Here is a 15,569-nt window from a genome sequence, read left to right as displayed (position 1 = left end):
TAGGACTCTCAAGCAACCCTCCCCTGCTAAGTATGGATGGAGTTTATAAAAGGTTCCCGTCTAAATAGTATCTGTATTTCTCGCACAGTTGGGGTAGTGAGAAAGAGTGTGTGCGTGTGTGTGTGTGTGTGTGTGTGTGTGTGTGTGTGTGTGTGTGTGTGTGTGTGTGTGAGAAATGGGGTGAAACATGGTGGGAGGGAGTAAGAAATACTTTGTCTCACGTTTTCAAAGAAAGACATGGTTTAAACTTGACACTTTTGACCCCTTATAGCCTCCATTTTCACTGCCGGGTCAAATTGACCCGAACATCATCTCTGTTATAGAAACCTGCAGGGGGTGGTTGCAAATGCATGGTATTTATTTATTTTTTAAACGTTAATTACACTAATTAAGGCAAGCAGAAGAAGTTTCATACAGAAAAAGTACTTTAAAATATTTTTTCTAGATTTTCAAACTTTGAAGGGTTAAACATCCCACCGTTTGTTACTATAACGATCAGCGGCAACGTTTCCAGTCAGCGTTCATTTCCACAGAGAAACCTGAACGCAGCATCCAGAGCAGCGCCGCGAGGGTTGAGAAGGACGATGAAAACAAAGATGGACATCGAACCAAAATAGCGTAGTAAGACTGACCATCCATTGGCTCGTGGAAAAGCATTGGCGTAGCTAAAATGTATTAAGCATGTAACGACTGAAGCTGTGCATTCGTTCAAAAATACTGCCGTCTCAAACAACGACTGCTAGTTCGGTAACGTAGCTAAGTTAGCCTCCGTAGCCTAGAAACGTATGCTAGCGTTATTAGCTGTGTGTAACATTAGCTACATATTTGACGGTGTCCACTGAGACTATCATAGTAGTAACTATTAGCTGACATTAGCGTGTTTAGAAAAGAAAGAAAGCATCTTGTTTATCGACTAACGTTAGTTCACTCCCCTTTACCCTGTGCCAGATCTCTCGGTCAGCTGTTGTTGTTGCTCCATGACTGAAATCAAACAGACAGCAGGCATTATGTTGTAGCACTGGACAGAGGGGCACTCATGTTGTCATACATGATAAATGATGAGCAAACAACCGTGCAAAAATGTATCTGCGCCGTAGATCCAGTGAACATTGGGTTGTAACTGTCGAACATATTGTATTGTTTGGCCATGGTTGTATTTTCTTTACTGGCCTCAGATTGTCGCTGTTCATTTAAGCAAGTTCAAAAGTTTTCGTCTTGACCTAAATGATTTAATTACATCTTTAGCAGTAAGATTGAAGTTGCATGTTTTGCCCTAGTTTATGTATGGGGCCTTTAATTAATTACATCTGCAATTCAATTTTGATCTGAGGTACCTTCATCGTTATAACTAAGTCATAATTTCACACAGTACTACAACATGCAATTTCAGATATCTAGAACTGGCATCATATTTTCTCAAAATAAATAAAACCATATTCTTGCAGTATCCCTGTCCTGCAGCCAGTAATGTGCATGCGTCACAAAGCAGTGACTAAATCAATGATGACACCCGTTTTGGATCAAACAATGTGCCGTTGCAATACAAGGCTGCACCATGTAAGACCGAGGGGCTGTTTGGGTTTGTTGGATTTGTATAGCATTCCTATTTGAGTTTGTCTCCACCAGTAGTGCACCTTTTTCCTCCTCTACATTTTTTCTCTGTATGAATTTGATTGCGTTTCTCTGATTTCATTACAGGCTGTATGTCAGACGTCTGACTGGCACTTCAAGAAGAACCCGAGGGGACAAAAGTTAGAGCCTAGAGCTCAGAACCATGGAGGCTCGCTTTGGGAATATTGTGTTCAGCTCCAAGTTTGACTCCGGGAACCTGGCACGTGTGGAGAAGGTGGAGAAGGGCAGCCATAGCCCTCCTACTGATGCAGCTCCCAGTGGAAATGCCCTCTCAGGATCAAACCTTACCCCTGACTATGAGTTCAATGTGTGGACGCAGCCAGACTGTGGTGGCACAGAACATGAGAATGGAAACAGGTATAAAAGAAGAAAACAACAACTTCTGCTTATGTTGCAATTATGTTATTCACATGATACATGTGTTTACTTGCTGCACACAACTCGTACTATTGGTTACATTGCTTTTAGAATCCCAAATCATATTTTTGTGTTTCAGATCATGGTTTCACTTCAGTGTACGGGGTGCTGCATCTGGAAAGATACTGAAGATCAATGTGATGAACATGAACAACCAGAGGAAGCTCTACAGCCAGGGTATGGCTCCTCTCGTACGCACTTTACCTGGCAAGAACCGGTGGGAAAGGATCCGGGACAGACCCACAGCTGAGGTATGTCCACTGTCAGGGAGAGGTTCAGGAGCCACTGAGGCAGATTGCTGTCCGTTTGTTTTCTGACAGCTATTATTCTCTGTCTCATAATATGTCTCTTCTTCCTTTTTTCTGTCCCTTTGCAGATTGTGGATAACCAGTTCATCCTCTCATTCTCTCACCGGCTGTTGGAGGTGCGAGGGGCAACCACCTACTTCTCTTTCTGCTTCCCCTTCTCTTATAGTGAGTGCCAGGAGATGATGCAACAGTTTGACAAGAGCTACCCTAATGCTGCTCAACTCATTCCAAGCAGGTACAACACAACACACACACAGACACACACACAGACACACACACACACACACACACACACACACACACACACACACACACACACACACACACACGCATACACACAATATATGTTTGAAACTGGTAGTACTTTTTAAATTACCTCAATTGAAGAATTTCTGACTATTTTCTCCCAACAATCTCCATCCTCTCACTCAGTGCCCCGGACAGTGTGTATTATCATAGGGAGTTGTTGTGCCACTCTCTAGATGGTAATAGGGTGGACCTGATCACTGTGACCAACTGCAACGGGATGCAAGAGGAGAGAGAACCCCGTCTGCCGAAGCTGTTTCCCGACACCAACACGCCAAGACCACACCGCTTCTCCAGCAAAAGGGTATGACGGAATCATACATGAACACACAATCAGTATTGTCTTTCGTAATGTGGCAACTTCAATGGCTTACGCTTAAGGCTGAGGCTGATGTGGAATCACTGAATAATGTCTAAACAGTGAAGCTGACCCTTGGTCCTTGTGTGTCTACATGTGTTTGCAGGTGTTTTTTCTCAGCAGTCGAGTGCACCCCGGGGAGACTCCCTCATCCTTTGTGTTCAACGGTTTCCTCAACTTCATCCTAAGAAGAGATGACCCTCGTGCTCATGCGCTTCGGAACATGTTTCTTTTCAAGCTCATTCCCATGCTCAACCCAGACGGGGTCGTCCGTGGGCACTACAGGTAAGAATTGCACATGTAGTCGCATGCACAATCCTCACTGCAACAATGTAAACATTGTTTGACAGTGATCAGTAATGTTTAAACTGATTAATTGCATGGTTTACATTGATTTATGCACTTCTCATTTCTTGTAAATGTTTATGAAAGAGTTTTCTATTTCTAGTTATGTGTTTTTGGGCTTTGGAATGTGATGTCATGTTTTGGCATGCTGCACTGATCCACCATTGTTGTCACAAAGCTAGTTTGCTTTCTCTCATCATATGGCTCATTCTGGAGCAGGGCTACAGTTAAAGCTAGGGTGGGTAGTGTATTTAAGAAACCGGTTTTGTTAAACAAAAAAACAGCTATACTTTCCCTGTCTGAAGTCTATGTTATGCACATGTTAACTTGGTTACCTTTATACAGGGCCAAGAATACAGCTCCTCCAAGGAGAAATCTAGCTGGATAAATCAGGTTTCTTCAGACCCCTACTCCAATAATGGAAACTGTTTTTCCCATTCCCATGCCATTTAAAAAAAAACAGGTAACCCTGAATTACAGCACAATGTGACATCGATTTCCAAGCCTCACTACAGTGTAGAAATATATTTTAGGGCATCTGCTGTGTTCCGTCAACAATGTTAAAAGGCTTCTTTTGAATACTTTTTGCAGGACTGATTCCAGGGGTGTGAACTTGAACAGACAATACTTAAACCCCAGCCCTGAGCTGCACCCTTCCATCTATGCAGCCAAAACACTTTTGCTCTACCACCACACACACAACCGCCTGCACAATACACAGTCCAGCACTCACTGTAACAGCCCCACACACATGCAGACCCCGCCCCTTAGCATCAAACCTGCCAATCAGCATCAATCTCCTCCCTTCACCTCTCTTGAAGTCAGCTTGAACCAACGAAATGCAGACAATGACACAAGTCCTGCGCTGCCAGAAGTTCCGATGGTGATGGAGGAAAACGCCTGGGTCACCACAGAGATGAGGAAGGGGGACCACAACAGCTCATCAAGCTCCTCGGAGACTGTAGCTCCTGTTACTGTAGAGGTAACCGTACCAGAGGTGGAGGAACAAGAATCAATTCCACCACAGGAGGGGGGAGTGGCATACTATGTAGACTTACATGGCCACGCCTCTAAACGGGGATGCTTCATGTATGGAAATAACCTTCCTGAGGAGAGCCAGCAGGTGAATAGTATTACATTTACTTACAATCCCTCTGAGGGGTTTTTGAAAAAAGCTTTTAGCATTTAGTTTCTTTCATTTCAGTAGTTTTGATTTGTGTCAATGACATATTTGTTTATCCCCATATGGCAGTCACAGAAGATGGTGTACTTCTTTTTTTTCTCCATACATCTAATGTTCTGTGCACTCTGCTTCTTCTCTCTGCAGGTAGAGAACATGCTGTATCCAAGGCTGATCGCTGTGAACTCTGCCCACTTTGATTTCCTGGGCTGTAACTTCTCAGAGAAAAACATGTATGCACGAGACAAGAGGGATGGCCAGTCTAAAGAAGGCAGTGGGCGGGTGGCCATTCACAAGGCCATAGGGCTGCTTCACAGGTCAGATTTGATTAAAAAAACGTCCGTTTATATTCAGGGTTGTCACCTCAAATGGTACATGGGAATCACACTTTTTGGTGATTATAAAATTAGCTTTAGTTCAATTCAACAAAAAACAACATCACCTTGAATTTGTTTTTTTGAACCTCAAATTTGTTTTCAAGTTGTATATTTTTAACATGTTTTGTTATTGGGTCCCCACCAGCTATACTTTGGAGTGCAACTACAACACAGGAAAGACCATGAACACCATCCCACCTGCTTGCCATGACAATGGACGGGCAACCCCACCCCCACCCACATCATTCCCTCCAAAATACACTCCAGAAATATTTGAACAGGTAGGTGGGTTTCTGAACAAGTGTTCCTTTCCATTCAGAGAGGAATTTTATCTAATGAAATAGTCTGCTTCAAACCATCTCTGTTTTTGTTAAGCCTTTCAGAAACTACATTTTCACTGCAGTTAAAACGGTGTACTCTCCCGCAACCACCTGTATTAATGGGGCATCAATGTGGCTACTGTAGCTTAGTGATCGAGCGGGTTGTCCTTTGATTGTCTGCTAGTCCATGTCCATGTGTCCTTGGGCAAGTGGCACCTTGCAGGTGGCACCTTGCATGGTAGCCCCTACCATCAGTGTGTGAATGGGTGAATGATGACATGTAGTGTTAAAGAGCTTTGAGTGGTCGGAAGACTAGAAAAGAGATATAGAAGTACAGTCCATTTAATCTAACAGTAACATTAATTAAATACATTTTTAGGGTGATAACAAACATCCGAAGCCGAATTTCAAAAACCTCAATCAGAGCTTTCGATGGAAAAAAAGACATTCGGTAGAGCCCTTATTTACATCATTATGTGCTCAAAGTTGTAAAATGGACTAATGTCCGAATGGAGAGTTCTTTTCATGCTGCCGTTCATGTGAATGAGCCTGAGCCCAAGCGGCTGGGAGCCAGGAAGGAAATGTAGTGTGCTTGCTCTGTGGGAAGATCCAGGTAATTGTATCACTTTGGCTTCATGCACCGCTGAGCCACTCTCAAAAGAATGAACAGGAGCCCCCAACACTGTATCCAGTTCTCTTTATACACCCATGACTGAGAGGGGTGGGGGCTATGGAGAGGGGCGGGGTATATTAGAGGGCGTTAATATTGTTTTTTTTTATATAAATTTCATGACATAGATAAGTCCCTACCGGTCAGCTCTACTCTTATTGGCCTTGCGAGGTTCATGTCTGGCTCAAAACAGTAGATAGCGTGTTGAGCCATTTTCAACCCATGAGATGCAGATTTTCATAAGTTTGGTCAGAAATGTCAATATTAACACCAGCATTGATGTGTTTCATCATGGTACAGTCATAACATTCAGTTTATAGTTTAAAAAACAAATAAGTAAGTGTGCAGCACATATTTTAGGATTGCAGGTTTCTGTTGTACGTGAAAGAACAACTTTTCAACACAGGAATCCTAAGCTATTGACTCACCTGTCATCAGCTGATATTTTCACATTAGATGCATGTTGATGGTTTTGATATTTAATAACTGCAACACCTTCCTACCAACTTGACCTTAAAAGATAACGCTTTCACGGATCTCTGTGCATATATTCATGCATACAAAAAACTGGAAACGGGTTTTATGTAAAACAAAAAAAACGTAAAGCTTTTGTACACTCTGCAATGTTGCCTTTTCGAAATAAAATGAGATAAAAATATGGTGCTGAAGTGGACTAATGGATGTTGTGCATCAGGTGGGCCGTGCCGTGGCGATCTCTGCCCTGGACATGGCAGAGTGTAACCCCTGGCCACGGCTGGTGCTGTCGGAGCACAGCTGCCTGATGAACCTCCGAGCTTGGATCCTCAAGCACGTCCGCAACACCAAAGGCCTGAACACACACATCCACGTTCGTCCGCCGCCAAGAACACACCACAATGGCAGCAGGGCGTCACCGCCAAAGAGCTTCAACAAGTGAGTTTACACACATCTCTTTATCAAACCACAAAATAGCACACACTTTAGTTCCCGTAATTTGTAACATTTGGTTCATGGGTTCCTGTGTTTGCCGTGATCTTCCGCCCAGCTGTTTGTCTGGCTCAGCGTCAGAGAACACACTCAGTCGCATTCGCTGCAACAGCCACAGTAGCAGCAGCCAGACGCCGTCCCCGAAGATGCACAGCTCCCCGAGCTTTACTTTTGGCTGTCCCCCATCCCGAACTCACACACAGCACAACGGCACACACACCAGCGGACGTGGAGTCAACAAGACACTCGGGCCAGTCAGGGGTAAGTTGATCTCTCCACCATCTGCTTGTGTTGCTGGCTGGCATTTTCTGTCCATCACCTCTCCTTGGATGTACCTCCACTCCTTTCTTTCTCCCTCTAAATATCACATATTCTGCCATCTGGTTTCTCCTTGCTCTCTTTCTGCTGTTGGAGGCTAATGGGTGGTTGATGTGTCGCTGTCTGTGCTCCAGGTTTATTGTGATGGTGATGTCAAATTGGGCTCAGATTTGAACACGCGAACAAATAGATTAATGACCCCTGCATGACCATACCATGACCTCACCTGCTGCTGCTGTCAGTGCATGCCTTTTCTCACCTTTGAAGATTAGTTATTGAAAGCATGAGCCCTGTTTTAGTGTCGAAAAAAATACTGATATCATTTTCAACTTCAACCCAAACCTATTTTGTTTCCATCATACAGATTGTGACTTGCACCTCGTCATTTGGCTAACGATGTGCATCAGGACATCTGGCTCATGTGAAGAGCTTTAATGTGTGCCTCTCCACCCGATCCCCGCATGTCTCTGAGCAGGTGCATGTGTGTGTGTCTCCCTCTCTGTAGACCCTAAGCCTCAGGAGAGGAGACGCCCACCCCACCACCGCTCCATTCTACGGTCTCCCAGCAACAGCCATACACCCTCCCACCCCCCACTCTCACCCCCTTCCTCCTCCTCCTCCTCCTCGTCTTCCTCTGTGTGTGCAGCGGCCTCCGTCAGTATGACAGGTCTGTACTCCCTCCAGTCCCCAAGCCTCTCCACCCTGCTCCCCTCCCTGCAGGCTCTGCCCCGTCCCGGGCTGCTCTCCAAACTGAGCCCCCTGCTGCTTCAGGGCCTAACGCCAAACACCAACACTCCAGCTGGGCCCACCCGGGACTCAAGCTGACCTAACCAATGACAGCTTGGTCATAGGTGTGTGTGGGTGGACTGAGTGAATGTAAGCTCTTACAATTACTCAGAGTACCAGACAAGTGGTGTTTTTAGTGATATCAAAAGACTGAGTGTCTTTTCACAAACTTGCACATGCCTGGCACTCCATGTACTGTTGATCAAAACAAGTGCAAATCACTATTTGATCTTTTTGTGTGTGTGTGTGTGTGTGTGTGTGTGCGTGTGTGTGTGTGTGTGTGTGTGTGTGTCTGAAATATCACTGGTGCTAGCACTTATAATTTTCCTCAAATATTATTGTTTTCCTTCTGCAAATATGTGTGTAATGACATGTATCTACAGTATTAACACCTAAGGATGTATAATACACTTGGTAGTGCATGTGTTTGTGTGTTGAAACATGAATCAAGCCTTGCTGATTTCACAGTACTCAGTGAGTAGTTCTTGTGGTTGTCCTGCACACTGTTTAATGTGTGAATGTGTTTAGCAGAGAGAGTCAGTTGCTCGGCTACATAACCTCGTTGCAGAACTTTGGGTAGATATTTGCCGTATACATTGATATTGGAACTATTATACTAATGGATTACCTTACATTGACTAAGTCTCTTTTTCAGTCTGTATACAAGTAATACGCTAGGGAGAATACCACATTACTGTGCTGATGTGCTGATTGGGAAATAGTCAGGGCTGTCAATGGTTCTTTTCACACAGCTACTGTTTTAAGGGCAGCTGCAGAATAAATGATATAGTTTTACTTTTGCCATGTTGCACTTTATTGGTTTTATTTTATTTTTAAGAAACATAGTGTGGCTGTGGCTGTAAAATATGGTTAAGTTTGTTTCTTTTTTCAATGTGTTTGTATTTCGCTCTGTAATGTTTATATGTGAAACAGTGCACGTTACAAGCTGATCACAACGCCCACTTATAGCCCTATTAGCAGGACAGAGCATTCTGTAGTCTCAATTTAATTTATAGTGACTGAACATCACATGTGAAAGGAGTGTGGTTTAGTTTTTGTATGTAAGTCAGTGATTTACTTCTTAGTTCTGAAGCCTATGTCGGTCCAATGTTGGTGTTGACAGTATGATGTTCACAGTGTAGCCCACTGCCAGAAAGCTCATCACGGGTTTCTCTGAGAGGGAATAAAGGTTGCTTTATGGCCAACAAGCAATATCATATAAAAACACTTTGACTAAGTCAAAGTTGTGTTTAGAATATTTCAAAATATGATTCCATTATTGATTTGGATGTAAATAAAATGTTGAGTTATTTAATTTTATTACATGTTTAATTAATCAAACTGGTGAAGAAAATTATGATTTTTTTTATTCAAACACATTTGCGTGTTTTCTAGTGTAACGTGAACATTTATTTAGCAGGCTGTCGATGGTCAAAGTTCATGTATTTTGTGGTTAGCAGAGGTGAGAAAATATCTTGTCTTGGTCTATATGTGGAATTCTAATGTTTCATCTGTGATTTTGTGTGCTGTAATCCAAGTACTTGATGATGGTCTGTGTTTTAGCACCAGCCATTTTAGATGCACTGAATATGCAGAGGTAGAGCGTGTGAGACTGGAGAGGTTTTCTGAAGAGCAGATGAATATCTGGCCTTGACTCCCAGTAGCTATCGTCTGTTCCAGCGCTGCGTAGCGCTGCTGCTGCGTAGTGCTGCTGCTGCGTAGCGCTGCGTAGGTCTGGAGTCTGTTGTCAGCAGTAGGTTGTGGAGGCTCTGCTTATTGCTTTTTTTTCTACCAGAATATTGTATTGTGATCATCTGGTAGAACATCCTTCCTGCCTCCTCATCTTCTTTGTCATCAATAGGGAGAAACTTGCCATCACAAGCTGCAATGAAGAGAGAAAAAAAGTTATAATTTAGTGGCTTTTCGAGTATGCAGGCCTAAACCACTCTTTAGTTAAACATAAATGCAGTTACTGTTTGGACACTTAAGTGAAATGGGTATATTTAGTGCTGTTCTCGACCTTTGGTTTAGAGCAGATATCAAGCTAAAACTAGGCTGGGCTGCATGGTGGTGTGGTGGATAGCACTGTTGCCTCACAGCAAGACGGCCCGCCTTTGATTTTAGACGGGCCTTCTGTGTGGAGTTGCATATTGTCCCTGTGTCCCTGTGGGTTCTCTTCGGGTTCTCCGGCTGCCTCCCTCAGTCCAAAAGACATGCAGCGTAGGTTAGGTAGACTGTGTGGACGTGAGCGTCTCTGTGAGCGTCTGCAGACATGTCCAGGGGTGCCCTGCCTTCGCGCTGTGTTTTGGCTCCAGCCCCCCCCCGGTTAAAGATAATGAATAGCTAGAATAATGGATCACACTAAAACTGATGCCAGTGATTCTCTTGCAGCCCCGTCCTCTCATACATAGATGGGGAAAAATGTTTCCTGAAAGAGAAATATGTGCTCTAAGAGAACAAATGATTATGTTAATAGGAGTGAAACTTTTGAGGGTTGTTTTGTGCTCTGGAGACATAAAAGTCGCTTACTGCTCCTAATATCACTAAGACGATGATTTCCATGTAGCCTCTGTCCATTGCATTCAATGCAGTGGGACGGCTGTCACTTTGCATCAGTGCCCTGAAAACTAGAGATGTAGATTTCTGTAGTTTTATTCCGCTTTCTTTCTGTGAACTTGAATGTCCTGTTTCCTAGTTGTTTCAGTCCTAAAGTTTATATGTCTCTTCATGAAGAATGACAAAATAAACTGTAGGTTGAGTCCCGCCTCATGCATAGTAACATTCTCACCAGGTCTTTCTGCTCCTTATGAGAAGTGTGCCGGTCCCTTCAATGTGGTGCTAACCTTCTCCAGACTAGGGTTGGTAGTTAAGTGTTTGTCTGTGTAATAGAATACCACCTTCTTGAATGTGCTGCTGTCTTTTACCGCCTCTCTGTTTAACCATTGGAATAAAAATATCCCTTTGTGAAGCAACTTCTGTGTGTGGGTCCTCTGCTGTCTGTTTACTTTGTTTGTGTGTTATCTTTGTTTTTCAGCTTGCATGTAGAATGTAGTGGGTCACAAATGGATCAGAACTGCTGACAAGTCAAACCTCTCTCCTATTAGATTGGATGAGTGTTAGTCAAAACACTAAAGATAAAGAGAAGGATTTGTTGTACATGCATGTGTTACATTTGTTGATTTATGAATCCATTTTCAAATAGTTTTATTGAACATTGTGTTACTCCTCTGTTACCTGCTGTTTCTCTGTTTCTTGTATTTATGTCCCTATGTCTGCTTATCAGGCCTCAGCTGCCCAGACTTTCAGGCTGGAGGACCCACTTCAGCAGGTTGGTCCAGAATGCCTTTCCCCATTCGGCGTGTGGGGAGAGGGTGCCGGACTCTTACAGTCACTCATCACCCCGCAGACGACCGCACACAGGTTAGCTGACCTTGCTGGCTCATTCACAGAGAGCAAATTCTCCTCATTTCTTCTATTACTCTTTCTCCTATAGACAACATACATGTGGTTTATGAAGTCTCACTGTGATGTCTCCATCTGCCACAGACTGCTAAAGACTTGGGGCCTGAACATATCCTTTCCTCCATCAAATTTAGCAAGTGAGTCCGATCTTGTCTGTGTATCTTGGGGTTTTCTAAATCTCACAGGGAACATTTTAAGCCAAAGAAGTCAAACATGGGTTGGAATTCACAAATGGAAGGAAATCCATTTGAAAAACAGTACACACTATGAAGGAAATTCTGATTTAAAAAAAGTTACACATCTGCATTGTCACCACAAAACATTGTATGTTATCCCTACTATGATTTATAAATGAGTGGTGAACCATATTGACCTTTCTGTTGCCCGCCCAGGTATGAGCTGCAACCTCACATGAGCCGCATCCCCATCCGGAGAGCGGGGTCGACTGAAAGCCATCCTGCACATGGCAGTAAAAGCTCCCCTACCAGCAATAACCCAGTCTCATCTGGAGAGAAGGAGGAGTCCGCTACCATGAAGGTCTGGAAGCTGCTTAGACCTGGCCTCCATCGACACTTGTCACTGTCAGGCATGTATACATACACTCATACACCAGAGAGTTACCTGACTAATGATTGCACCAGTCCTGCACCAGCTCGAGTCCTCACTAAGACCAAGAAAGTGGATCACATCACTCCAGTTCTGAGGTCTTTGCACTGGCTTCCCGTCCAACAAAGAATTGACTTTAAAATCCTGCTGTTGGTTTATAAAGCACTGAATGGTTTAGGGCCAAAATACATCTCTGATCTGCTGCTACCTTATGAACCATCCCAACCCCTTAGGTCGTCTGGGACCGGTCTACTTTCTGTTCCCAGAGTCAGAACTAAACATGGAGAAGCAGCGTTCAGTTCTTCTGCTCCACATATCTGGAACAAAGTCCCAGAAAGCTGCAGGTCTGCAGAGACCCTCAGCTCCTTTAAATCCAGAATGAAGACTTTTCTGTTTGCTGCTGCCTTTGATTGAACCACATTCAAGGATTTTAATCAATTTCTGCATTTTACTACTGTATTTTATTTCTTAAACTGCACTGCAGTTTTTAGCTTTTTAGTGTTTTAATGACTGTTTTTAATGTTTCAATGAATGTTCTTAATTGTTTTTAAATCTCCTTTTCTTTTGCATTATGTTTTGATGCTTTTAATGGTTTGATGTGAAGCACTTTGAATTGCCTTGTTGTTGAAATGTGCTATACAAATAAACTTGCCTTGCCTTGCCTTGCCAGTCAAAATAGGATTTAGATTGTCATCTAATAAAAGATGAAAGTGAAAAAAGTATAACTAATTATAATAACAGTAGTGGATATAATAGCATGTCCATGATAGCAAAAGCAGTAATAGTAATAGAAATGTGACAAATAATAATAATACTAGTAGCAGTGGGTGTTTATTTGTACATATTCATACATTATTTTTACTACAAAGTTGGACACAAATTGTCCAATACAAAAACATTCCCTAAACATTGTCATTGTGAGCTTTGAAGGATGCAGACATTAGCATTCAACTCAAAGCACTGCTGTGCCTAAGTACAGCCTCCCAACGCTGCTAGCAGGGCTGTAGAGTCTTGTTTAAAGGGTGGGAGCTATTACAACGATTGAGCTGTGATAACAGGGAGCTGCACATGAGAGAACACAGCAACTTTTTAGAGGCATCGGTTGAATCCATCTTCAAAATCACCTGGCTGTGAGATTTCATACAATTTCTAAACTTCTGCTCACCATTTCCATATGTTTACCACTCAATATGGCTTTGATATAGGCTGCTGTATATTCCCATACATCATTACAGAAAATATTGTCCTTTGTTCCATAAGTTTCAAGTGGTGCATGACACTGCTTTTAGAGTTCCTCTTCCCAATATGTAAACTACCCATATCCACAGTTAACACCTTTATTTCCTTCTACAGGTGTATCTGGCAAAGAGGGTGCCATGCCGCTGGCCTCTAAAGCACTAATGAAGAAAAGCCCAGACAGCAGTCTCCACTACATAGGAAATACTATTATAGAAACAGCACACGAGAAGGATGAAGCGGTGCAACAGGTGAAAACAGACACACACTGCTTGTCAAGTAGCATTAATGTACATTCAGACAGAAAGGAATGCTGAACATGAATGAATACACCTTGACCAGGCTGTATGACGTTGTCTTGGAAGGGTGAGGAAGCTCCAGCGATGCCTCTGCCTGAGACTGTGAACATGTGTGAGACAGTGGCCCTGTGTGGAGAAGCCTAGCAGCTGCACAGAAGAGGAGCCACTTGTGCGTATGTCTGTATTTCCTTGTGAGCCTAAATATATTGTGACCAAAACCATTTCAACTAGGAAACAGGAGGGGGCATTGTCATCACAGCAGGGTTACTTGGGGCATCTTAATATGCAATACAGCAAGTTTAACAGTATTTATTCAGATTCCAGAGCATGCATGATGTTTTCACCCATGCTGTTCAACATAGTCCGACCGTGGAGCTGTCCAGTACAACCACTGAGCAGCTTCACTGGAGCAGCTAAAGGTTTAGTGCCTTGCTCAATGAAACCACAGCTGTGGTTGAGGTAGGGGAGAAGTACACACCTTCCCCATCCAAGTTTTCCAACTCATGAATCCATACACTTGAAATATTCTGTAACTTTTCAGCTACCATCATTGTACTTCACATATCGTTCTTTGTATTTTTAGTCCTTGCCTTCTGATGTCCCCTGATGTCTAATTGCACTCTGACCAACACTGTAATGCACTGGTAAGTTCTATTACAACAAAGGGTTGATTTTTATTTTGACTGATAAGCACGGCAGCACCTTCATAACCTCCTTGTTTCAGTTGTGAGTTTAGAAACAAATGCGAGTGAAGTGTGTATTTAATGTCATTATTCCAGAAGGTTGTGGTGTTTTGCATATTACTCCTATACACGGTTTGCACTCCCGACATTTTCATGGTTTGTTTTAAACTGATTTAAGTAGAATGTTTTAATCCAGCAAAGAAACTGAAATGTGAAACTGTAAAATAGTGGTGTGTAATGAGTAAGTGCAAATATGAAACAATAAGTAGCTACACGTGTCCTATTGAATCGAGATCACTGGTGTGTGAGCCATGTGCTACAAGATAATTATATGATAAATGCGTGGCCCTGAAAGGTCCAGCTACTAGTCTGAAAGTACAGTAACAACAGTTAGGTGACTGAAAAAGAACCAACCACAACTAACAACATAAAACCAAGGCTCTGAATATTGCTTAGTAGCAAAGAGAAAAAAAGCATGCTGTATATCTGCCTGCAGCAGGTCAGCCTCAAGTGGGAATGTCTGTGAAAAAAGCCCTAGAGAGAGTTGACACCAAAGCAAACAATAGAATTGAGCTTTGGGTTTAGCAGTTTGAAGTCTGTGTCCGAAATCGATACTATTTTTCAGAATTGTTTGCATAGTTCCATTCTTTTGTGCATATACAAAGAACAACTGTTATACAGCATTTCTTTCTAGGAATGTCGCCACAGACACCCAGTTCGTAATACTGCAAATATTGCAATACTTTCATCATGGGCTCAATCTCCATTGTGTTACCTTCTTCAGCTATAGTGACTTTATTTAAATGGAAATCTTCAAGATTGCAACTTTAATATCAATTTACAGAAGTGGCTTCAAAGTAATGAAACATGATGCGGTCCAAAGGGTGGGTTCATATTTTTATACATACTCCATAATGTGTATTGAATATACTTTCCATCACACTCTTTTGGAGCTTTTTGCTCCACAGCACAATATAAAAGTGTACTTTATATATAGATTCATGCGATATCAATATTTTGTGTAAGGTAAATGGTTACAGTTGTATTTTATTCATATCTAACTGATTTTTGGCAAATTACTTCCACTGTGACTGATACGATACTGTGTTGAATAAAACTTGAAGTATAAATAAATTAACTTGAGAAACTTCAATTTTTATTTGCATTTTACAGTATACTGTAATGAGTGCATCTAATGTACATGGACTGTACTTGTATTTCTCTCTCTCTCTCTCACTCAAAATTTGGGGTTAAGTGTCTTGCCCCACACAACACAGACTAGTGGAGCAAATCCTCTGAT

General features: G+C 42.5%; 1 protein-coding gene across 5 annotated transcripts; it reads left to right on the top strand.

Annotated features, from left to right (window-relative positions):
• Positions 1-538: 538 nt before the first annotated feature.
• agbl5 (AGBL carboxypeptidase 5) lies at positions 539-15,422 on the top strand. Of its 5 annotated transcripts, none has more exons than XM_068708616.1 (17): positions 539-621; positions 1,699-1,989; positions 2,129-2,300; positions 2,426-2,592; positions 2,790-2,967; positions 3,128-3,306; positions 3,958-4,489; positions 4,694-4,863; positions 5,069-5,204; positions 6,608-6,825; positions 6,938-7,140; positions 7,703-7,864; positions 11,267-11,403; positions 11,530-11,582; positions 11,838-12,031; positions 13,405-13,538; positions 13,653-15,422. In XM_068708616.1, exons 2-17 carry the CDS (start codon positions 1,775-1,777, stop codon positions 13,728-13,730), a joined length of 2,928 nt encoding a protein of 975 aa, XP_068564717.1. In that variant the 5' UTR covers positions 539-621; positions 1,699-1,774; the 3' UTR covers positions 13,731-15,422. The 5 variants fall into 5 exon arrangements, 4 of the variants coding, with proteins under 4 accessions (XP_068564717.1, XP_068564719.1, XP_068564718.1 ...); XM_068708618.1 differs by lacking the exon at positions 539-621 and adding an exon at positions 630-747; XM_068708617.1 differs by lacking the exon at positions 539-621 and adding an exon at positions 762-1,557.
• Positions 15,423-15,569: the final 147 nt, after the last annotated feature.

This window comes from Cebidichthys violaceus, unplaced genomic scaffold (assembly GCF_023349555.1).
Source record: "Cebidichthys violaceus isolate CVI_PGR_0920_01 unplaced genomic scaffold, fCebVio1.0.p SCAF_14, whole genome shotgun sequence".
Lineage (NCBI taxonomy): Eukaryota > Metazoa > Chordata > Actinopteri > Perciformes > Stichaeidae > Cebidichthys > Cebidichthys violaceus.
Note: the sequence above shows the minus strand (reverse complement) of the source record. Positions and strands in the feature narration are given on the sequence as shown.

What these genes read in the sequence shown, in the direction of transcription:
- agbl5 (XM_068708616.1), top strand. Translation starts at nt 1,775, where the DNA reads ATGGAGGCTCGCTTTGGGAATATTGTGTTCAGCTCCAAGTTTGACTCC. An exon ending in GAACATGAGAATGGAAACAG is followed by an intron (nt 1,990 to 2,128) that starts GTATAAAAGAAG and finishes TTTGTGTTTCAG; the next exon opens with ATCATGGTTTCACTTCAGTG. An exon ending in GCTCAACTCATTCCAAGCAG is followed by an intron (nt 2,593 to 2,789) that starts GTACAACACAAC and finishes CCTCTCACTCAG; the next exon opens with TGCCCCGGACAGTGTGTATT.